This window comes from Halichoerus grypus, chromosome 11, assembly GCF_964656455.1.
Source record: "Halichoerus grypus chromosome 11, mHalGry1.hap1.1, whole genome shotgun sequence".
Taxonomy (NCBI): domain Eukaryota; kingdom Metazoa; phylum Chordata; class Mammalia; order Carnivora; family Phocidae; genus Halichoerus; species Halichoerus grypus.
Genome location: NC_135722.1, coordinates 91,605,587 through 91,629,629, shown reverse-complemented (window position 1 = coordinate 91,629,629; position 24,043 = coordinate 91,605,587). Strand labels below are relative to the sequence as shown.

The 24,043-nt window shown below is 44.8% G+C and overlaps 2 protein-coding genes across 6 annotated transcripts; one reads left to right on the top strand and one right to left on the bottom strand.

Annotated features, from left to right (window-relative positions):
• Nucleotides 1–4,301: 4,301 nt before the first annotated feature.
• On the bottom strand, nucleotides 4,302–23,496 carry HEPACAM (hepatic and glial cell adhesion molecule). Of its 5 annotated transcripts, XM_078058809.1 has the most exons (8): nucleotides 23,240–23,496; nucleotides 22,255–22,360; nucleotides 13,029–13,370; nucleotides 12,025–12,306; nucleotides 11,646–11,745; nucleotides 10,885–11,114; nucleotides 10,672–10,742; nucleotides 4,302–10,142 (listed from the first exon to the last, which is right to left on the bottom strand). In XM_078058809.1, exons 2-8 carry the CDS (start codon nucleotides 22,337–22,339, stop codon nucleotides 9,852–9,854), a joined length of 1,401 nt encoding a protein of 466 aa, XP_077914935.1. In that variant the 5' UTR covers nucleotides 22,340–22,360; nucleotides 23,240–23,496; the 3' UTR covers nucleotides 4,302–9,851. The 5 variants fall into 5 exon arrangements, with proteins under 5 accessions (XP_077914935.1, XP_035979190.1, XP_035979189.1 ...); XM_036123297.2 differs by lacking the exon at nucleotides 23,240–23,496 and having other exon boundaries at nucleotides 11,041–11,114; nucleotides 22,255–22,714; XM_036123296.2 differs by lacking the exon at nucleotides 23,240–23,496 and having other exon boundaries at nucleotides 10,672–10,739; nucleotides 22,255–22,713.
• HEPN1 (hepatocellular carcinoma, down-regulated 1) lies at nucleotides 8,444–8,759 on the top strand. The gene is given in 3 exon segments (XM_078057512.1): nucleotides 8,444–8,563; nucleotides 8,566–8,620; nucleotides 8,623–8,759. Coding segments are annotated over 3 exon segments (312 nt in total).
• Nucleotides 23,497–24,043: the final 547 nt, after the last annotated feature.

Genomic DNA, 24,043 nt, shown 5'->3' with positions numbered 1-24,043 from the left:
GGGAGAGGTGCCAGTGCTGAACAACAGGAACGGAGCCCCAGAGGGAGGCTACAGCAGCCCGAGGAGCTGCCCCTACCCCACAGTCACGGCCTCATCCCTGGAGATCTTCAGCACAGCCTGCCTCCATTCCCGGACTCTTGGAGGGCCAAGTGCTAAGAACTGGGCTGTTCCTGGGAGACACTGAGACTCTCCTCACTCAGTCCAAGCATCCAGGGCATCCAGGGATCTGTGGAATGATGGCCAAGGGGACTTCCCAACAGTAAAGTGTGTCTGGGTGGCTCCCAGAGATCACAGTGCTCATTTCCAGCAACCACGCCTTGCAGCATCTGTATTGTCTCATTTCCACACATTAAGGAAGAGCCTACTGCATGAGTCATGCGGATGAGGTTAGTCAATGGGAGCTGTCTCCAGTTATTTCAAGGAAGCTTTGCTGTGGGGCCAGTGACCAGTTTACATAGCATCTTCCTTCACCTCCTGGTTTTAGAATTTTGCGTTTTTGGGAGTAATTCTTTAGTTGCTTGTCAGGGGAAAGAGAGAGGAGAGGAGTTCAGCGTCCTCCTGAAGGACCCTCCAGGGGACATGGTTTCCCATATCTGGCTCCTGGCTTCTCTGGCTTCTTATTCTATGTTCTCTGAAGATGCAGCCAGGGGCTCCTGCTGGGCAAGCTGGTAGGGCAAAATATATGAATTCAAGTAGGATTTGAAGTCAGCTACACTTAGGCGTAGATCCTGGTTTCACTGCTTACTGGCAGAGAGACCTTGAATAAGTCACATAACCTCTCTGAGCCCCACTTTCCATATCTGTAAAGTGTTTGTGTGAGGTTTATGGAGAGTGGATACGGAAGTGCTTAGAAAATATTAGATATGTGTTAATTATCTCTTGAGTGTTCTGGGAATGCCATACCCCCTCCCTGACCAACACAGCCACAGCCAGCCCCAAGGACCTGGAGGCACTCTTTCTGGTCTTGAGATCCTGCCCTTTTGGTCTTCTGGTTTTGCTTTCTTTTTTCCTCTTTGCTTGAGTCTGTTTGGTCCCAATCTCCAAGTTCTCATTTTTGTTGCAGGATGCCAATGGTTGGAGGGAAACTGAGTCAGGAGCGGAGACAGTAATGAACTTCTCTAAGCTGAATGGAAAGGTTGCCCTGATGCCACCTCACTGGCACAACATCTGTTCCCTAGTTCCTGGTCCCTAGTTCCTGGTCCCATCGACGTCACGGGCAATTTCAAGGTCCATGATGGGACTCACATCTAATACTTTCAACCCTACAGTTTCTTGACCTTTTTGACACCAATGACTATGGGTCATCCTGGACCAAACATTGGAGATTGGATCAAATGGAGATTTCCAAGGCTGCTAGCATCAGCATTTAACCGTCTGCTCACATGTCCAAGAAGAAAAGGAGATCAGTTACTGTACTTTGTGTTCAACCTGTCAATGACTTCCAGGGCTTTAAAGACCACCAGGAGCATACTTGTTATTGAACAGGTGGGATTTATTACTCCTTGCAGCTAAGGAACGTGCACACCATGGGGAACTGTGCAGTGTCTCAGTAAGAGACACTTAACTTACTCAGTAAGAGACTTACTCGGGTGTTAGAAAGAATCAATTATAGGATTTGGGCTTTGACTGGGTGATATTGGGGAGGGTCCTAGGAAGTGGAGCTTTGCTCTAAATTGGGTGTTCTCAGGAATCAGGGATAATTCTATGATTCTTTGCAGAAGAGTGTCTTTAATAATTTCCTTGCTATGTAGTAGATCAAGTCATTCTTTTTCTTTTTCTATTATGAACAGTGCTGCCCCTAACCTTCATTTTCTATGTCTCCTAGTGTAACTATAAGTGTTTAAGAGTCTCTCTAGGGAATACATAAACCTAGTAGTAGGATTTCTGGGTCTTGGGGCATACAAATATTCAACTTTAGATGGTAACGATTGTTTTTCAAATCAGTTGGTTGTACCAATGTCCTTGAGCCACATCCCCAGAACAGTTGGTAAACCTCTTAATTTTTGACAATCTAGCATGTAAAATAATATTTTATTATTGTCTTAATTTGCATTTGCCTGATTAAATAATAAAGCTGAACACTTTTTCAAGTGTTTACTCCCCATTTGCCTTTTCTCTTCTGGGAAGTATTTGTTTCTATCTTTGGTTCATTTTTTTACTACTTATTTGTCTTTTTCTCACTAACTTTCAGGAGTTTTATATAAGCTGGATAATAATTCTTTGTGGATTAGAGATGTTGCAAAAACAAGCTTGGCCTTCTATTTTCTCTTTCTTTATAGTGTAACAGATGTTCTTAATTTTACTGTAGATATATTTATTTTTATGTTTAGTGTATTCTTTCCATTTTTGAAAAAAACCTCTTTTATACTAAAGCCAAAAAGATATTCTCCCATATTTTCTTCTGAAAGTACAAAAATCTCACATTTAAGTCATTGATCTATCACTAATTGATTATTTTATATGGCTTATGTACATATATATTTTTTTTTTCAGATAGTCAACAATACTCCCAGTACTTCTTATTTAGTGACTTGCAATGATTCCTTGTTACACATCAAATGCCCATATATATTTAGCTTGTTTCATTGGCCTTTTGCCTATTCCTGTGTGAACATCACATTGTCTCAATTACTAGAGCTGTCTAATAAATTTTGATATCTAGTAGGGTAAGTCATCCCCCCTTCTTTTTTAGATGTGTCTTGGCTCTACTTAGGGCTTCAGCTGGTCAAGTTCCTTGAAAACCTCGTGGACCTGATTGAATATATAAGAAGAACTGGCATTTTATAACATTAAGTCTTCCTATTCATGAACATATATACCTCTCCCTTTATTTTGCTCTTCCTTCATTTCTTTCAATAGTTTTCAATTTTGCTCTGTATAGATATTACCCACATTTTGTTAAATGTGTTTTTAGCTGACTTGTTAAACAAAGATAGTTGCAGTAATCCCCACCATCCTGTATACTTGTCCTTTTGCAATACTTGTCACCCCTCCCACAAAGAAGTAGGATCTTTTCCTTAACACCCTGAAACTCAGCTGGCCTTGTGAATTGTTCTGACCAACGGAATACAGTGGAAGCGATGTGATGTGTGGAATGTTCAAGTCTAAGCCTCTAGAGGGCTTGCAGCTTCTGCTCTTGACTTTTTTTTTTTTTTTTTATGTTCATTTAGCCAGCATATAGAACATCATTAATTTTTGGTGTAGTGTTCAATGATTCATTAGTTGTGTATATGCTTTTGACCTTTTGAAACACCGCTCTGAGACTACTATGTGAAGAAGCTCAGTTTAGCAACATAGAGTAGAGATGAGCTATTCTAGCTGAGGATCCCTAGACCTACTAACCAACCACCCGTATCAATCAGCAGACATGCAGGTGAGGCCACCTTAGGCACCCAGATCCAGTTCAAGATAGCAGATGATGTGGTCACACAAGTGACCTCATGACACCAGCAAGTGAACCACCCAGCAAGTCCAACGCAAACTGCGGACACAAAGAATTGCGATGGAATAAAATAGCTGCTCTTTTAAGTCACTCAATTTTGGATTGGTTCATTACAAAGCAATCAAGAACTGAGATGCCTTGATATTATGTCTCAAAGTTTGTCAAAATTCTTTTGAGTTGTCTATGCAGGAAAGCATATAATCCAAATACGACATTTTTGGTTTTTTATTTCCCATCTTTATACCTTTTTGTTTCTTTCCTGCATTGCCAGGACTGTGTTGACTACAGAGAGTGACCGTGGGTCTCTTTGTTTCCTTCTTCATTTAAAAGAGAATTCTTCTAATGTTTCACGTTAAGAATGAGGGTTGCTGTTGGTTTTTGTAGATACTATTTATCAGGTTTCAAAAGTGTCCTTTTTTTTTTTTTAAAGTGTCCTTTATTTCTAGTTTGTTAAGAGCTTTTGGTCGTGATTAAGTATTAAATTCTACAAGGGTTTTTTTGGCATCTGTTGAGATAGTTTGTCTCTTTTAATCCGTTAATGTGGGGAATAACATCTATGAATTTTTTATTTTTTAAAGATTAATTTATTTATTTGTGTGAGAGAGAGAGAGCGCAGGAGCAGAGGGAGGGGCAGAAGGAGAGGGAGAGGGGAAGCAGACTCCCTGCTGAGCTCCGAGTCCTTCAGTGACCCTGAGATCACCACCCTGAGATCACGAACAGAGCCAAAACCAAGAATTGGATGCTTAACTGACTGAGCCACCCAGGCGCCCCATGATTTTCTGTTTTTAAATTATTCTTGCATTCTTGGTATTTACCCAAAGGAGTTGAAAACTTATGTCCACACAAAAATCTGCACACAGATGTTTGTAGCAGTTTTATTCATAATAGTCAAAACTTGGAAGTAACCCAGGTGTCCTTCAGTAGGTGAATGGATAAACCGTGGTTTATCAGGGAAGTGCAAATCAAAACCACAATAACATACCACCCCACATCAGTTAGAATAGTTGTCATCAAGAAGACAAGGGATGATGAGGGTATGGAGAAAGGGTAACCCCAGTGTGGAATGAGAATCGCTAGAGCCACTGTAGAAAACAGTATGAAGGTTCTTTAAAAAAATTAAAAATAGAACTACTATATGACCCAGCAATCTCACCTCTGGGTATATATCCAAAAGAATTGAAATCCAGATCTCATAAAGATATCTGCAGTCCCATGTTCATTGCAGCATTATTCACAATAGCCAAGATACGGGAACAACCTGTTTCCATATTCATTCATCAATGGATGGTTGGATGGATAAAGAAGATGTGATACATACATATATACATATATATGCATTTCATATATTTTGAGGTTAATTAGATACACACAATTCAATTTTAATTTTTTTTTTGGTGAAATAAATCTTTAATATTCTGTAGTTACCCTCTGTAGCAGACACTATTGAGGCTCCATTTATAATTCTTCAGAATTTACCTCTACGCTGAAGGCTGCTTTCTTTTTGGAGACCATATCTGGACACATGCAGGGCAAGCTGGAAGCACTAGGAGCTAAGGCCCTAGAAGGGGTCCTAAACTCATGATGCATGGAGATTTGGCAGATCAGTACCCCAGTTGCCTTGCCTTTCAGTTGGGATTATCCTGAAATCTGTTTATCTAAAATCTGATTTCAACACCGTTCTCCCAGCTTCCCCCATAGTACTGAGCTCCAGTTTCCCACAGTATTAACTGGCTTGATAACATGTCCTTTACTGACTTTGATCGCTTTCCTGATCCACTTCCCTACTACTCTACTGGTGTTTCCTGAAATAAATTATCTGCACTCAAATTCAAGGCACCTCACTTAGTCCTAATATTAAAGGAGGCTATCTATTTAATTGGGATACTTTTGGGAGTCAAAGGGCATACTAGTTGTTGCTAGGATAACAGGAGTAAACCAGGGCTGTCTCAGGCAAACAGGACATAAGGTCAACCCATGAATTAGGCTTTTTGTCCCAAAGTCCATTTGTCTTGTGGTTATAGTTAATAGTTATCCCAGCTTCCTCCTGCTTGCTATTTGCCTGGCATATCTTTTTCCGTTACTTTATTTTCAACTTTTGCAAATCTTTGTTTTGGGTGTATTTCATTTAAATAGCATATGGCTGGATTATTAAAAATATAATCCAACAGATTGTATTTTAACTGATGAATTTAGGTCATTTACAATTTATTTATAATTTAGCCTTGTTTCTACCATCTTATATTTGGCTTCCTATTGTCTCACTTTTTCTGTGTTAATTTTTTCTTTTTTCTTGGCTTAAAAAATTGAGTTTGTGTTTGTTTCTTTATTCTTTTCCCCCCTCCTATTGGTTTGGAATTTATACCAATTCTTTCATTTTATTCTTTAAGTGGTTACCCTGATAAGGTTCCCTTGAATATTTAATAAAATCTGAAGTTAATATCTTAACCATCCTTCCTTCTCCAAAGAATTCAAGGACCCTGTAATAGTTTCATTAGAATAATCCCCCTCCCAATTTATATGCTGTCATTTTCCTGTATTTTATTTGTCATGTTTTGGAAGTACAAATTAGATACTATCATTTTATAAGGCACTATTTAGATTTGTCTACCTGTTTACCCACCATTCTTTCCTGTATCTCAAATCTTGCTTTTTCCTCTTCCCAAACGATGTCCTTTAGGAGTTCTTATAGTGTTGATGGTAAACTGTAGTTGTTTTTTTTAAGATTTTTATTTATTTGTCAGAGAGAGAGAGAGAAAGAGAACAAGCAGGGGGAGTGACAGGCAGAGGGAGAAGCAGGCTCCTTGCTGAGTAAGGAGCCTGATGCAGGACTCAATCCCTGGACCCCGGGATCATGATCTGAGTGGAAGGCAGATGTTTAACCAACTGAGCCACCCAGGTGTCCCGGTAAACTGTAGTTTTTGTTCATCAGATAATACCTTTATTTTATTCTCATATTTGGAAGATTACTTGGCTAGGTACAATATTCTGGGTTAATAGTTATTTGTGCCCATTATTTTGAAGATACTACTCTACTTTCTAATGATTTCTATTATTGTTGTCTAAACATGCAAGATCCATCTTTCTCTCTCTGGATGCCTTTAATATCTTCTCTTTGTCTTTGGCATACTCTGATTTTACTACATTTTGTGTAAGTGTGGAAATTTTAAAATTTATCTTCTATGTTAATAACCTTCCTATATATGTATATTTACATTTATCATGAGTTCTACAAAAACTTCAGTCATTACTCTTAAAATATTGTCTCTCCTCCATCTGTCTATTCTCCCCTTTGAGCTCTTGACAAAATATATGCTATATATCTGAGTATCCCTTACTCTCTTTTTCATATTTCTCATCTTCTTCTTGGTCTGTGCCTTACTCTGAAACATTTCTTCAGATACATCTTCCAATTGAACTAACTCTCTTCAACTCTACTTAATGTGCTGTTTAGTTTTCTCATTTACATTTTTATTTCAATCAGTTCTATTTTTATTTACAACAGTTCTTTTTTGTTGCTATTCAACTTTGGTCACTTTCAACAGTCTCTTGTTGCTTGTTCATTTCTATAATTTTGTCTTTCATCTCTTCAAACATTTCATAGTTATTTTATATTTTATATCTGATAATTTCAATATCTGTGGGCCTTAGGGGTCTTAATCTACTGCTTCTTCTATCTGCTGACTCTCACTCATCGTGATTTGTTTCCTTCTGTGTTTATATCCTTTCAAGGTCATCTTTGGTTGATCTTAATCTTTGAAAATTTTAGGAGATGCTTTTCTCCAGAAAAGATTCGCATTTTTATTTTGGGAGCTTGGGACTCCCTTCTAGGATACAAACTTAATCCAGGAGCCTCAGGCTCAGCTCCCCTACCCTGCCACTGGGCCAGGTCTAGTCTTCCATTACAGTGCTAAAATAAACATTTGCTCCTGGGTAATCCACATTTTATGAGTGCTATGTAGTCTGGACTCACCTTATACTTGCAAGTTTTTATACATGCTGCTCCTTTTCCCTGGAATATGTTCCTTTCATCCTGTTTTTTCACCTGATTAACTAATCTCTCTAAGACTAAGTTCAAGCCTATTCTCCAAGATACTTTTGCTGACAATCCCTGGTTAGATGATGCTCTTACATGCTCTCAGAACATGCTCTAGCTACTTCAGTCATGGCATTTTCCTCACTGTATTATAATAACCTGCTTACTCATCTGTCTTCCTCCATGGAACTGTCTTCTGAGTAGGGGTCATGGTATAGTTATACTGTTTCCCCAGTGTCTCACACAGGACCTAGTCCAAGGTAGATAAACACGTTTGTTGAATAAATCAAAGAGCACTGGAATGAATGAATGAATGAATGAATGAATAAATGATAGGTGAGTGAGTGATGATTTTGGAGTGGACAACTTGGGATTTGCAAAGAGGGTGAAGGATGATGAAGGAAGATGAGAAGAAAAAGGAAAAGGGAAATGATTGGCATTTTTAAGCTTCTTGTTTTGTTCTCCTCGCTTAAGTGCAATAAAGTTGTCATTTCATTTCATCAAAAGTTTATTGAGCATCCAGTATGCGCTAGGCACTCTGCTAGATGCTGGTAATACAAAGATGAAGATCAAACAAAACAAAACAAAAACAAAACCACTTCCTTACTTACCCCCCAAGATTTAAGGCAGATTTGGCTTGAGCCTGGGAAGCCGGCCCCTCAGGGATTCAGCACCAGGGCATAGGGTACAGCATGCTTTTGTCTTCCCCTCACTTCAACCCTGCCTCCCAAGCCTAAGCAGCCTGTACTCCTTCACCAAGTCCTGCATCTCCCACCTGCCTGAGCAGCTTTCCTCTGTAGGCATGATCTTATTTGGGATGAGGTACCTGGGAAACCTAGAGGAAGAGTTCTGGCTAAGGAGGGAAAGCTGCAAAGGCACAACTGCTCAAGGAGCCTGGAGAAGTGCATAGAGACAGGGAGCTGGAAGGGGCATGCTGTCGAGATAAGGGTGAAGGGGGCCAATTAGAAATGTTGTTGCCCTTGGGGCTGGAACAAAACCTGCCTCAGTGTGGAGTGGTGGGAGACACAGGAGTTTCTCTGTGGGATGGTGGAGAGTCAGGGCTGGAGCTTAGGAGGTTGGGGAGGGGCCAGGGATGCAAGGACCCCTACAGGCATCAGGGAAGAGAGGTTAGAACACAGAGGCCCTTACTTCTCGTACAGCTTTTTAATTGCCCTCACTCCTCACACAGATTATTGTCTCTCCTGCAAACTATTCAAGAGGCGGTGACATGGCATGGTCTGGCAACGCAGTGGCTCAACCTCTCTGTATTTTATGTTTGTGTGATTAAGAAGTCTGCCCTTGTCCTATCTCCTGGGATCCAAGCATCTGGGAGTAGGGCAGGTGGGAGCCTGGAGGCCAAGGGTTGGATCTTGTCTCCCTGCTGTCCTGGGGAGCAATAAGCCTCCTCCTCCCCTTCCCTACCATTACTCTGCAGACTGGAACCTTATCCTCTTACAGCTGAAGGAAGCCCAAGGACCTTTCCCAGGGATAATGATTGTTTAAAAGTCTTGTTTTGTAAGGAAGCCAGGGAGAAGGCATAGGTGTGAGGGTTTCAAAAAAAGTTCTTCACTTGATCTAGCTTTCTGGGTCACGGGAGTGAGAACCCCCTTCTTTATAGGAATAGAGACGGAAAGAAGGCTTGGTTGCCACTGAGGGAGGCTTTGGGAGGAGGCCAAGCACTGGAGGCTTGAATTCTTTGCCCTTGCTAGGGCGCAGGTCAGGGGTCAAAGGAATGAACTTGACCCCTGCCTCACCAACTGGTACATCCCCGGGTACCAGGTGCCCAGAGAAGGGTGCTGTAAGGCACTGCCTTCACAATGATGTCCCGGATTCTCAGAACAGTCCTCTGCACACCCAGTAACCGGCATCCGACTTCCCCTTAGTTTAGGACAGTTGTTCCTTTTGGGTAAGTGGCCTCTCTAATCTGAGCTTGTCAAGAAAGTGTCCCGGGAACCAGGCGTTCATTCGGAGGGAAGGTGGGTGGAAGCACAGAGCTCCCTAGGAAGGGCACAGGATAGTCACGGGGGTTAGGTTACTGATGTTAGTTTCCATAAGACCCTCGGGGGATTGGGCCAGAAATTTAATAATCTATATGGTCCTAAGAGGGCACAACCCATACCCACTGAGAACACAGCCGGTGAACCAGGAGCAAACGCGGCCCGGTTTCACCACCTGAGCCACTCCTGGCTGCCCCACTGCGTCCCCCACCCGCGCATGCTCACGCTGGCCCCCACGCGAGCCCCACGCGAGCCCCACGCGCCGCCGCGGGGACCTCCCCTGGCCCCTGGCGGCGGCGGCGGCCGCGCTCCCCCGCCTTCTCCGGGCACCGGCCGCTTTGCTGGGCGCCCCCCCATCCCCCGGGGGTGCCGAGGCGGCTCAGGCGCTGATCTCCACCGGGCTGGCCTCGTCTTGCTCGCGGATCAGGTGCACGCCCGCAGTCCGCAGTGTGCGCGAGGCGCTGCGCGAGCGGCCGGGCGAGCTCGGGGCCCGGGGCGGCGACGTGTGCGTCCGGCCGGTGGCGGGGGAGCGCGGGTAGCGGCGGGCCGAGCGGATGGGCAGCCCCGGCGAGCGGCCGGGTACGCCCGGCGACACGGAGTAGCCCGGCGGGCCGGGCTCAGTCGCGCTCCGAGGCTCCGGGGCGGGGTTCTCCTCGGGCTCCGGGGAGTCCTGCAAGGACACGCGCCGCCGGGGTGAGCGCCCAGTGCGGGGCGCGGGGCATACCGAGCTGAAGGAGCAGGCTTCCCTCCACACTCCCACCTGGTGGAAGGCGGCGGACAGAGGTCTGGTTTTTCTGGCCACACAGACCCTTAGCATGGTGTCTGGCCCGTAACAGGTGCTCGGTAAAGGCTGCAATGCATTAACTTGAGTGCTCTGTCCCCTTATTCTCCTCTTCCCACTTGTCTTGGACAGCCTGGGACAGACTTAGTTGTAGAACAGTGGGGAAGTCACCAGAGTTGGTATCCAGAGACGTAGGTTTGAAGCCTAGATCTGCCACTTAATGTGTATTTACTTGTTTGATACTGGGCAAGTCATTTCACCTCTGTCAACCTTATTTTTCTAAGCCCTAAAGTGCGGGTGACACAAATATTTCTCAGGGTTCGTCTGAATGCTATAAAGAGATGGTATGGCTATGGAGCACCAGAACGTGGTAGGGCTCACTGTGTGTTTGTGGGGACACCAGCACAAGTATGCTCACCTTGTCTTTCAGGATATACAGTGCCATGGGGTTCTTCCGCTCCTGCTCACTGCCTCGTGGGAGGGTATCTGCTGCACAGGGCGAAGAATGGGGGTGGCTGGCCCAGTACAGAGCCCTTTCCACCAGCCAGCACCTACACTCTTTGCTCCCCAAGTGGCCACTATGGCCCCGCCACAACCTCCACCAAAGGATCCAGAATACCTGGGGTCCTACCTTGGCCGCACCTCTCCCTGCTCTGCAGTCTTCGTGCACTTGGTGGAGGAAGGGGCCCTGCAGAGCTGGCTTCCTTGTGGCCCAGTTCTGCCTTTTCCCAGCAGCCCACTGATCTGAGTGACGATGGGATGAGTGAGTGGGTGGCTGGGAGCTCACCTTCTGGTTTCAGATGGTCATCATTCTGGTCCATATATTCCAGGGAGCTTTGCTTCTCCAGCTTCCTCTTCTTCCTGCAAATCAACCCAGCATCCTCTGAACAGAGTTGTTGCGTGTGAGCAGGAGACGGCCTGGGGGCAGTGTCACAAGTGCAATCTCGTGGCAGTAAAAGAGGCCTTGTAACAGGATGGGCTGGGTGCAGTGGGAGTGGCAATAGTCCGTGAGCTTTGGAATGAGTCACATCTAGGTTTGTGTCCTGAGTCTGTGGCTGACATCACGGGCAAGTCACTGAACCCATCTGAGTCTGTGTTATTATCTGTAAACTGTGGATAATCACACTTAAAAGGCAGTTCATTAACCACAACCACTGTGGCGGCCCACAAAAGGTGCCCTAAGTGAAACCATTGTTTCAGCGCTGGGGCTTTTGGGGGTTGTGAGCACAGAATATAGTTCCATACGCAACACATGCAGGGCTAAAATGGATCTCCCGGGAAGAGGTGCAGGGCCCTGGGGGGGGATAGGCCTTTAAGAGACTAAGACTAGAGCTTGGGGTGGGGATGGATTGAAGGATTAGGGTGCTCAGGGTGTGGAACTTGAAGAGTTACCCAGACTTTTTGGAGGGTTTCCAGCAGGCACAGACTGTCACCAAGGTCACAAGGAGGAAGATGCCTCCTGTGGACAAGATGATGTAGAGGGAGCTTCTTCCTGGGGAGAGAGGCAGAGAGGTGGGAGAGACTTCAGAGGGGCAACAAGTCTGGTGAGGAGAGCTCCTGCAGCAGAAGGAAGAGAAAAGGAGCCCCGTGCAGCATGGCTGGTCCATGGTGGAGCTTGCTGAGCCCACTTCCCACCTGTTGCTGGCTTCCATGGAGAGCTGGCCCATCCCTGCCTCTCATCCCTGCACTCTGTCTGGGATGTCCTTAGTCCCTCACAGCGCCCGCCTCTCGGGATTTGGAGTCCTGAGGGCGAGCAGACAGGGAGACTCACTGTATACGGTGATCTTGATGGGCAGGCTGCGGCCCTGGCTGATGGGGTTCTCCACCACACAGCTGTACAGGTCATCGTCCTCCATGAGCACACGGGTGATGGTGAGCACCTTGTGGTCAGGGGACAGGAGCATTCTCGAGTCATTGAGGAGGGGTTTGCCATCCTTCAGCCAGGTGTAGCTGGGCTTGGTGCCATTCTCGTGCGAGCAGTTCAGGGTGAAGGCCTCGCTGAGCTCCAGCACCGTGGTGGAAGCCACTAATACCTGTGGCCTGGAAATGGGCACTGAGTCCCGGGGGGGGGGGGCGGCCTGTGAGCCAGGGGCCAAACAGTGTCTCCCCTCCCCTTCGTAACTCCCTGCCTTGCAACATGTCGCAACTCGATTTGTGGTCTGAGAGGCCCTTCGGGGATCATCAGTCCGATCTTTCCCCATCATCCACTCATTCATTCATTCATTCATTCATTTCTTTACCAATTATTTGTTGAGCATCTACTAAGTACAGAGGGTACAATGCTGAGTAAGACAGCCATGGTCCCTGCCCTCACGGACCTTCCCTTCCTTCTTCTCAAATGCCTTTTCAGGATGTCTTAAACTGGCCCAGCCTGGAACATATTTCAGTTGGGCTAAACCCAGGTTCCAAATGTCTGGGTTCCAATATTGGCTCTATCTCGTACTAGCTGCATGACCTTGGGAAAGTTAGTCAACCTCTTTGTGCCTCAGTTTCTGCATCTACAAAATGGGGATAATTATATTAACTATGCCTACATTATTATCAGCATTAAATGAGTCAAGATATGCAAAACACTTGGAATAGTTTTTGGCACTTAGTAAGCACTCTATACGCGTTTGCGTGTCCTGCCAGCCAACTTCTAATGCCCGACTGTCTCACTCTCAGCTCCCAAGCAGCTTCCGTGTTGGTGTTCCCGGGATCTGGCCAGCGCACTGGGCAGACCCTCCCCTAATCCCAGGTACCAGCCCCGCCTCCTTCCCTGTCAGAGCACCTTACCATCCACAGTGAGGTTGATGGTCTTCTCCCCAGTGAACGTGTCATCCGTGATGGAGATCTCAACCTCATAGGTGCCCTCGTCGGCCAGCTGCAGGTCACTGAGAAGCAGGGAGCCATTTTCGAAGAGGCGGATGCGGTCTCGGTAGTCAGGCCGTAGGGTGCCAATGACCTCTGTGCCGATGGACTGTACCACGGTCACTGGCTTGTCCCGCTTCAGCTGCCACTTCACCACGGGCTTGTCGCTGCTGGTGCTGCTGTACTGCACAGAGAGCAGGGCGGGCTTCCCCACCGTGCCATGGATCAGGCGCACCGGGCTGGTGATGTTCACCCCCTCCAGGGGCTCTGTGGACAGAGGCCCACGGGGAGAGGGCAATGTCAGGCCCTCGGCTCCCTACCCCTCTGCCTCCTTTACGTCCTCAGATGTCTTCATGCCTCACCCTCTGGGCTCTTCACCTCCTGTCAGTCCTTCCTTCTTACACTTTGATGCCATCTCCTCTCCCATGATAGCTCTGGGCCCCTCTGATCCTCCATCACCCCTCACACCCATCGCATTGCCCTCAGTCCTTCTTCTCGCTGGCCCTCTGCCTCTGGCGGTTTTCTCCACTGCCTTCCTCTTGAGGAAGACCTCCAGCTAACCCACGCACTCTATGCTCCATTCACAGAAACATTGAGTACTTCCCACGTGCCAGGTACTGTTCTGCCCTTGGGATATATCAGTGAGCAAAACAGACAAAGATGGACCTCAGGGTGAATTTGTCAGGTTTGCTTCTTGATTGGGGATTGGGAAAGTAGGGAATGGAGAAGCATGGGAAGAGAGATTCATAAAGAAGGGAGTGTGTCACAAGGCAGTGCCAATGAAGGGGAAGTTTAGGGGCCAGAAGACAACTAGACCATTCTTCATTCATACCAAGAGTCTCCTCTCTCCTTGCCCCCGCTGCATGGAACACTTTACTAGGCCTACCTGGGGCCAAAGAGTTCTGCAGCTGAGTAGTTGGTTTTAGAAATACACCCAGTCCCACATGCAACCCCTATAGAAGAGGGATTTGGGATGGGCAGAACAAAGAGTTTGGAATCAGAAGGCCTCATAAGATTGGGCTCCACCACCTACAGCCTAAGTGGACCTAGGCAAGCCATCGTTATAGGCCTCATTCTTCTCATTTAGAAAATCAGGATATCAGCAACAACAAGAACAACTGCCTTATCAGGTTCACAATGGAAAAGCACAATACATACATCAGTTATTGTTGTGTAGTGGAGAGAACACAAGAGTGAACATCAGAGATCTGGGCCCTTATTGTTGACTTAGGACCTAGGAGAAGTCACTTACCTGTTTGGGACTCAGGTAGGTAAAATAAGTGGCAAACTTGATGTTACATCCATTTGTCAGCCCTGCCATTCTGGGATTTTACCATCTTGTCAAATGGTTGCCCCATCTAGAGATGCATCCCATATTTCAGAGGTCTCTTAGGGGGCTTCGGGGCCTGAACAGATGCCATTCATTGGTGTTACATGGCCTTGTAGAGCAATATGACCACCCAAAGACGGTCTTCTGGAGAGGATGTCAGTTGGGAGCAGGGCTGAGTTTACCTGAACAGACACTTACAGGTCAGGTTCTCAGTCCCTCTGCAACCCCAGCTGCTCTCTCTGATGGTCACTGCCTCTGAATTCCCTCTCTCTTTCTCCCACTCTCCCATTCTGCTACTGTTGTTTAAATTTGGGGAAGTTAAGTTGTACCTTTCCCTTCCTTATTCTTCTACTTGTGCTCAGAGGACCCAGACCAAGCCAGGAGGGAATTAATTTAAAAGGTGAGTTGTGGAGATCAAAGCAAATGTAATAAACCTATTCAGTCCATTTTTGAAACAAGTTCTTTGTTAAAGAGTGAGCTCGTCACCTTTGGAAGGGATGGAGGAAAGGCCCATTGCTATTCTTTCACCTCTCTGTGCCTCAGTTTACTCCTCTGTATAATGAGGTTGTGGGGCCAGATGATCACAAGGGTCCTTTTTAGCTCTGACATTCTGTGATCCATGACCTGCCAGGTATGTTAGAATCATAAAACTTTAAAAGTGGAAGAGACTATTTGAATGATTAAAACGTCCATATGTATGAATATGATATGCTTGTTATTTTTTAAAGATTTATTTATTTATTTGAGGAGAGAGAGCACGCGAGAGAGCAGGGGCGGGGCAGAGGTAGAGAATCTCAAGCAGACTCCCCCCCCCCCCCCGAGCACGGAGCCCAATGAGGGGCTTGATCTCACGACCTGAGCTGAAAACAAGAGTCAGTTGCTTAACCGACTGAGTCACCCAATGACCCCTATGCTTGTTATCGAGAGGAGTCTTGATTTGGGGGAGGTATAATGGACAAAATCAAATATTTTCAAATATTTTTTATTAAAGATATTGTTGTTCCCATAAAACCATGTATAAAAATGAAAACAAAATCTAGTTCTGGCTCACAGATTCAGTAGAAGAGGTGGTAGGGACCAGACTCCTGTCCTCCCCAATAACTTGGGGTACTACTAGGAATCCCTCTGGCTCTGTGTATCAGACTGAAATCCATTTGCTCACATAATACTTAAGACTTCTTCCAGCTCTGAGTTTCTGTGATTATTTAGATGGGATTTCCTGCCTAGCAACAGCTAGGTCCCAGGCTTGGCTTGATTTAGAAAAGCAAGCTTTCAGAGTTCCCTGGATAGGCAAATAGACTTTGGAATGTGTGACTTGAGGTGGCCCTGAGAAAAGTCATTGAGTTTCATTAAAGGCCATGGTGGTGATGAGCAATGGTTGGGGAACCTCTATTCAGGACCCAGTCGGAAGCAGTGTGGTATGAGCGCATGAGGGTTGTAGATGCAGAACCGGAGGGTTCTCATTTCCTCCTTCCAGGAGGCTAGGGAGTGACAGTCCCAGCTCCAAGGAGAAGTGGAAGAGATTCCCCTTCCTTCCATCTTCTCTGGCCCTCCCTTGAGCTTCCCCCATTTCCTGTCACTCCCTACAAGGTCCTAGTGGTCCTTTTGTGATGTCTTCCCAGCTCAGGTCAGTTCTTTCTGTCAGTTTAAAGTTGATTCTTCTGTATAAAAACATTGGAAAAGCTACAGCATATGGATTGCCTTAGGCTTCACCCTCCTCTGGGTGGGTACCTTCCTTGTGCACGGGAACACAGGTATGCCCACGAGTCGCAGGGATGTATGTACTCATGTTCAGAAATGAATGGAGCAGTCTTTCTGAGAAGCTGACAAACAGTGTTTGCTGAGCAAACACTGTTTCCAAAAACTCTAGCCAAAATTGGAGTTGGTATTAAGTTCAGGGTTCCACAACTTTCAAGGGACACAGAGAACTGGGACAGGAGCCAAAGCAGGACACAGAAATGAGGAAATGGCTATAACAACTACAATCCACAGTGGAAATAAAAGGGACTAGGGCTATTCAACCTTGAGAAGCGATTAACTTAATCATGGTCCTTGAGTCTCTGAGGCATCATTATGTAGAAAGTCTCTGTTCCCACTGGAGGCTGAACAAAAGGAAATTGACATCACAGCAAGATTTACCTGTTAAACTGTGCCATACTGGTAGGTGGCCCCTCTCAAGGAGGATTTTGACCAGCGGTGACAACCAAGAAATGTTAAGCTTTAAAATATGAGAAAGTATATGCTAGTAACCCTGGGTTCCCTTAGGAGCCTCTCCTTTTAAGGGAACCATCATCTGCTTATTTTCCTATGCTCCTTTATGCTTGGCACAGTTTTCCTTTTACCAGTATTTGCCTGAAATTTTCCTTTTAAAAGTGTCAATGAGACAATGCCAAACACGTATTCTAGGATTTGGTCTTTATACACCTAATCCATACTCGCTAACACCGTGGGCTGCAGTTATATCCTTCTTTATGGGTTTTTTGTCTTGTTTGGGTCTGTCACCACAAGGAAGTCCCTTTGGCCATCACAGATACCCTTCTCTGGCCTTTCTTCAATTCTATTATTTCTTTTTTGAGGTGCAGTGACCAGAACTGCATACAAGAATCCAAGGGTGGCCCACAGCATGGTTTTCTAAAAGGAAAACATTTTGCTTTCTGATTTTGGTTCTTAATGTTCTTCCTAGGGGACAATGCTCTGAGAACAACCCCCTCCTCTGCCCCGTCCTATAGGTGCACTACTGATTACATACTTGTTGAAGTTACCGTGTTGTGTTCTTTTGTTAGTATCCTGTTGAGGCCTCCAAGGGCCAACACGAGTGAGAAGTCATTTTAAGTGTCAATCACTCAGGAACACAGGAGAAAGCCAGGAAACAGAAATTGTGGAGAAGGCCCTTGGGATCCAGGAAGAAAAGGGTCTTTGTACCTTTTTATCTGTACTTTAAAGAGTGTAGATGTTCAGTAATGCGTATCTAGCTAATAGATACTAAGATGGCACATAGAGATTTTCCTTGTTTTAGATCAGAACGGGCACTATTGTTAAGCTGTCATTTCTCCAAAACTGACTTATAAATTCAATACAATACCAATCAAAATCCTAGGAGGTTAACTTTGTGATAGGGCACAAGAATAGATAAACAGATCAGTGGAATAGAACAGAGTCCAAAAATAAACTTATATATGATCACTCGACTTAGGACAAAGGTATGCTGCAGTGTTCTGGGGAAAGGATTCTTTTTCCAATAAATAGTGCCAGGCCATATAGGAAAGAAATGAATCTTGATCCTTACCTCACACCTTACACAAATATCAATTCTAGGTGGACTGTGGATCTAAAGTGAAAGGTAAAACAATATTTTTTTAAAAAAGAAAACATAGGAGAATATCTCCATGACTTGAGGGCAGACACAGATTTCTTAGACAGGACACAAGAGTGGTACCCATAAAAGAAGGAAGTGATACATTGGACACAATGAAATTAAGGGCTGTTCATCAAAAGACACCATTAAGAGAGTGAAAAGGCAAGCTGCAGGGTGAGAGATATTTGCAAGGCATGTATCCTATAAAGGATATTTTGTATCCAAAATATATTTCTTAAACTCCTACAAATCAATAATTTTTTAAAAATCCAGAAAGCTTAGTAGAAAAAGCACAAAAGACTTAGAAGAGGTACTTCACAAAGAAGGATATCGAAATGGCTAATAATGATATGAAAAAGATAGAACTTAATTAATAGTAATAATGGAAATGCAATTTTAAACCGTAATTTCATACCACTTCCTACTCACTAGGATGACTAAAATAAAAAAGAGAAGACACAATTGTTGGTGAAGATGCAGGGTATCTGGAGCTGCTGGTGGGAATGTGGATTGACACAATCACTTTTGAAAATTGTTTGACCATATCTACTAAAGCTAAACACACACATATAACCAGCAGTTCTACTCCTAAGTATATCCCCAAAGAAATGTGTACATCTGTTCACCAAAAGACAGGTACTAGAATATCTTAACAACTGTATTGATAAAGCCCCAAACTAGAAACAACCAAAGTGTCTATCAAAGTTGAATAGATAAATAAATTGTGGTATATTCATACAATGGAATACTATACAGCACTGAGACCAAACAAATTACAATTTCAACAACAACACGAATGAATCTTACAGATTTGGTGTTCAGCGAAAGAAGCCAGATACAAAAGAATCCATGCATATGATTCCATTTATACAAAATTCAAAGACATGCAAAATTAATCTGTATTAGAAGTAGGATACCACTGTAACCCAGGGGAGGGCCACAGTAACTGAAATAGTATGGGTGTGCCTCTGAGGTGCTGAAATGTTCTATTTCTTGATCTTGGAGGCTGATTACATGGGTTCATTCATTTTTTAAAGGTTCATCAAACTGTATCCTTATGTTAAATGCATTTCTGGGCATAACTCTCTGTCAGAAGAAAAAGATAGCACCTACAATGTGGAGGTGATCTTAGGGCTAAAAGGGTAAAACCCAGGTAAGGGACTTTTTCCTATTGGGTCCCTAGAGGATGGAATAGTTCTAGGATTCCAGAGAGTAAAATTTTGCCAATCAGATTATCTAGATTTAAGGCATGCCATATTTATGTCCGTATGTCGGTGTCCTAGCCTCTAGAAAAACTTTGTTCGAATGTTTCATGAATTGGGCTGTGATCAGTTTAGGAAAGTCTCATTTGTCCGTGTTAGGGACAAGGCATTAAAGACTCTTACTTGCCCCCTGTAAGTGCTAATCTTAAAAACTACATTTCCCAGCCTTCCTTGCAGTTAGGTATGGCCATGTGACTCTCTTCCAGACAATAGAACCAGGGGAATTGATAGGTACCACTTATAGGCTAGTTTGGAAAAAACCTCTCCTGTTTTTTTGTTTCTTTTGTTTGTTTTAAATCCTCTACCTGCAAGAAATGGGAGAAAAACCTCAGGGTGACAGGGTGACTAGTGGAAACACATGTCAACTTGGTCCCTGAAAACTTCACAGAACAGAGTTCTTCCTCATCCTAGGCCTAGTCTGGAACTGCATTGTACTACTGCATGGTTAGTGCCAGGAACTTAAATTTGGGAACTTGTTTGTCACAGAAGCTGGCATTTTCCTAAGTAATATGGTGAGCATGGCAGAAATTCCTTGTAGAATCTCAGCTCTTTATTGTTCTTGAGTCCACAGCAATACAATGGCCTAATCCTACACTTACTTCTTACCCATCAAAGGTCATAACTAATATCCTATCAGCATAATTTATATGTTTTGTTATATTTATTGGGTTATATTTTCCCACATAGAAGATCCTTGGTCACCTTTTGATTTTACCTGGTCACACTGACTGACAAGATCTTTCTATAATTTTTTTCCTTACCATTCTATGACCTGAAGGAATTTAAGGACAGCTCTGACTTGTATATTTCACCGTGCACTTTGTATTCTCTATTCACGGCCTCCATACCTTCAGCTTTCATGATTCCTTCCACTCATTGTAATTTCCACTGAGACCACTCTCACTAAGGTTAATCGTTATCTCTGAATTGCCATATCCAACAAACGTTTTTAGTTGTAATATAATAACACTAATAGTTGAGATATAATTGGCCCTTGGTATACTGGACCTCTTTGACACATTTGATGCTGATTCTCCAAAAAACTCCCAACTCCCTTGACTTTCTGGACACCACAGCCTTCTAGTTCCCCTCTCTCTCACTGTTCCTTCTTGGCCTCCTTGATGGGCCTTTTTTCCCTCTACCTTCCTCTACAAATCTTGGGGTTACTCAATGTTCCATGTTCAGCCCATTTTCTCCTCCTAGGTGATATTATCCATTCTCATTGTTTTGGATTTCACCTATAGGCTGAGAGCTCCCACCTCAACCCTGACCTCCCTGCCCCCCACCCCCACCCCTGCTTTAGGCTATTTCACATTTTCCCACAAATGTCTCATAGACATTTCAACCTCAATATGGACAGTACTCATTATCATATATCCAACCCTATCCCAGCGTGTCATTTCAGGTTTCACACAGAAATCCTCCCTCCCCACCCCCGATCCTCTCACTTCCTATCAATCACTAGGTCCTGACTTTCCCTCCAAAATATTATCTCCACATGCCTCATTCCCCCTATTTTTAACCTAACTCCAGCTCATGTTATTTCTCCCTTGAATTATTGCAATAACCTTGTTATGGGTTAAATTGTGCCCCCACCCCCAAATTCATATGTTGAAGTCCTAACCCCCAGTACCTCAAATGTGACCTTATTTGGCAATGGGGTTATTGCAGAGGTAATAAGCTAAGATGAGGTCATACTGGAGGAGGATGGGCCCCTAATCTAATCTGACTCATGTCTTGATAAAAAGTGGAAATTTGGATGCAGACACAGGCATAGGGAGAATGTCCTGTGAAGAGAGAAATTCTGCTGCCACAAGCCCAGGAACTCCCTGAAGCTAGCAGAGAGGCCTGGAGCAGATTCTTCCATGGAGCCCCAAAGAGAATATGACCTTGATCTCAATCTTTTAGCCTGCAGAACTGTGAGACTAGACATTTCTGTTGTTTAAGCCACCCAGTCTGTGGTTCTTTGTCACAGTGGCCCTAGCAAATGGATACAGGCTTCCTTTCCTATCTTGTTTGCCTCCCGTTTCTTCTCTAATGCCTCGCAGCAGAACGAGCTATCTGAAACACAAGTCTGGTCCTGCCAGTCCCCAGATGAAAAGCCATCCAATACCCCCTTCCCCCTTCACTGTTTACAGATTCTATCCCAGGTTCCTTAGTATGGTTTACAAGGCTCTTGCCCACTTAACATTTTCTTCTCCAGCAAGGGTGAGTGGCTGGACTGCTCCCAAACCCATGATGCCATTTCAAAATGTTGACCTTTGCCCATTTCCCCAACTATAATGCCCATTCCTGCATCTACCTATTTTTCTCATCCTTTAAAATTTAGTGCAGACATTCCCAGGACACCTCCCCTGATATTCCCCTCACCCCACCCTGCAGCGCTAGCACCAGCTTTCTGGATTGGGGTAGGGGACCCCTCTCTGATCCTGGCCATCCTCTGTGTATCTCACTCATCGTAGTTTCTGCATTTTATTAAAATGATCTCTGCATCTGTTTGCCCCAGCAAGTTGTGAATTGCTAGGCTCTCTGGAATAGTGTGTGTGTGTGTGTGTGTGTGTGTGTGTATGTGTGTTTATTCCCATGCCTGCGCACACACACAGAAACTTATCTATTTAAAGTAAGATCAATTCTCTAAGGAGTTGGTAGGGGGCAGTACACAAGGTAGGTGTCTACAGCATGGGGTGAGTTATGGATGGGTTGCTGTTATTTCCAAAAACCAAAAGACTCATTATCTCCCAAGCTTATTTCATCTCCCTTGCTGTTGTACACTCAGAGCGGCCAGGGTGGGGGGTTGGGGAGGCAAAAATCCCAGATCTCCCTCACCCCTCCAAGCCCCATCATGATCCCTTGGAAAGAATGCCGGACTGGCCCACGCCAACAAGACATCCCATAAGCCCACGCCAACAAGACATCCCATAAGAAATGGCTCACTGCCCTCTATCTAATGTACTGAATGCTGTGGGAGCTCCAAAGTCATGCAGCCTTTTGGGGGAGGGGCGCAGGGGCTGGGTGGGAGGCACAGAGAATGAAGAAATACATTCAACATTAATGCCTGAATTCACTGAGATGCTTCCCACGGGCAGCTGAGCTCTCTCCCCTCCTCCCAGATTAAAGGCATTCTGGCCTTCAACTCCCCCTCCCTCCCTTTTGCATGTAGCGGGGTCCCTCTCCAGACCCTCTCTTACCCTTCCGGTCTCCTACCTGTCTGGATCAGAAGAAGGTAGACAAAAGGAGTGAGGCTCAGGGCACTGAAGGCTCTGGACGGGGCTCCCCTTTCTCTCTTCATTTTGGGTGGCGTTCTCCGGCTCTGGTGCAGACAATTAGCATGATTTCTCCACTCTGGGCACGTCCCTTTGTACCACTCGGAGTTTCTCTGCCCGAACACAACCCTGCCAACTTCCCTCTGAATACACAGAGCCCTGTGTATTGCTGGGCTTGTTCTTTCCTCTCTTTCAGACCTGGCATTTTCTAGTTTCAAAGCACTACATCCCCGGTTCGGAAGGGGGTATCTGCTTAGGATATAATCTTCAATGCGGGTTCTAATCGGATGGGTCCCATCCGTTCTTTGCCTGCCTGTGCTGAGCCCCACTACCAGGGGGTGATGAGGATTGGGGCTCAGTGAAGGGACTGGGTTGGGACACACGCTGAACTGGATCTTGTGTCCCAATCTATCCTGTCTCCACCTCACGCTCCGTGTTCCTGTGAAGGAGGGCACGTGCCAGGGACAGACCTCCAATAAGCTCTGAAAAGGGAAACAGAGGAGCTTTTAAAAAGCTGGGGAAAGAGAGACTCCAGAGAACTGCTGAAGAAATGGAAAATCCCTGTTCTACCCCCAGGAAGAAGATTGGAAAATGGCTCAAATTCTATTATTTTCCTACCAAGGAAAATAAGGATTTTGCTTGGGATTCTCTCTCCCATCACAGAATCACATAGATGCTGGGGACCTCTTTCCAGGAACCACTCTGTTCGTTCCCCTGTCTCCAGCCAATTTTCTAGAACATGTCAGAGCACAGATGAAGGTAATACTCTAACAGCCAGCATTCTGGGGTTCTATTAGCAGCTTCACAGCCTACTTATCTCCTCTTGTCTCGAGGATGTGATGAGGAGAAACACCCTAGCTCCACCTGACCCCTCACTATTATGTCCACACATTTTCAAGAGCACTGTCAGTGGAATGTATACTTACTAGCTGTGAGATCTTGGGATGGGCTTACAATCTCCTTAAGCCTCCAATTTCACATCTTCTTTGTAGGGTATGTAGCTTCATTGTAGGAATTGTTGAGAAGATTGATGACAATTTAGTACAGTGGAGTGCCTTGGAAATCCTTTGTTAGAGAGATAACATTTTAAACTTAAAAAAACCTGCCTCTTCTTCTCTTTCATTCCTGTAGCAATCTTTATATCTTGATGAGACCAAAGATTACAGCTCCCCTCTTGGTTGTCTCTAAGCCTGGTCTTAGTCTTGTAAATGTGGTAACTACCTCTCGAAATAGTCTTGTTACATACTGGAGAAAGCCTGAGTAGGCCAGGTTTCTAGAACTAAAGACTCATTGCGTAACTCATCTGAGCCAAAGGATGGGGAGTTGAGGAGAGAAGCATTGGTTTTGAACTTCATGAAGGAACTCCAAAAAATACTCTGAAATACGTAAAGACACTTTTTTTTTTTCATTTTGCATTTCTGTGTCTATGACTTTTCCCTAGACTTTTGCCTCTGGTAAAAGTCAGCGTGGTTTCAGCAGACATACAATGAAAAAGAAAAAGTCAAGATTTAGCTTCTGACATCTAAAATACTATTTTAGAATCAGTAGCAAGACAAAAGGCTTATGAGCCAGTCTTTGTAAAGGACAAAAGGATATTTTAATTTCCTTTAACTATGACTTCCACCTATCACGGAGCGACCTTTGGACGGACTCACAGAGTTCTTCTGCTGTAGAGTATAGATAAACGGCCTCTTTTGTCTGTGAGGGCTAGGCCTTGAGGCTTATTGTCC

What these genes read in the sequence shown, in the direction of transcription:
- HEPACAM (XM_078058809.1), bottom strand. Translation starts at nt 22,339, where the DNA reads ATGAAGAGAGAAAGGGGAGCCCCGTCCAGAGCCTTCAGTGCCCTGAGC. An exon ending in CATCAACCTCACTGTGGATG is followed by an intron (nt 12,307 to 13,028) that starts GTAAGGTGCTCT and finishes CCCGGGACTCAG; the next exon opens with TGCCCATTTCCAGGCCACAG. An exon ending in TGTATATCCTGAAAGACAAG is followed by an intron (nt 10,143 to 10,671) that starts GTGAGCATACTT and finishes GTGTCCTTGCAG; the next exon opens with GACTCCCCGGAGCCCGAGGA.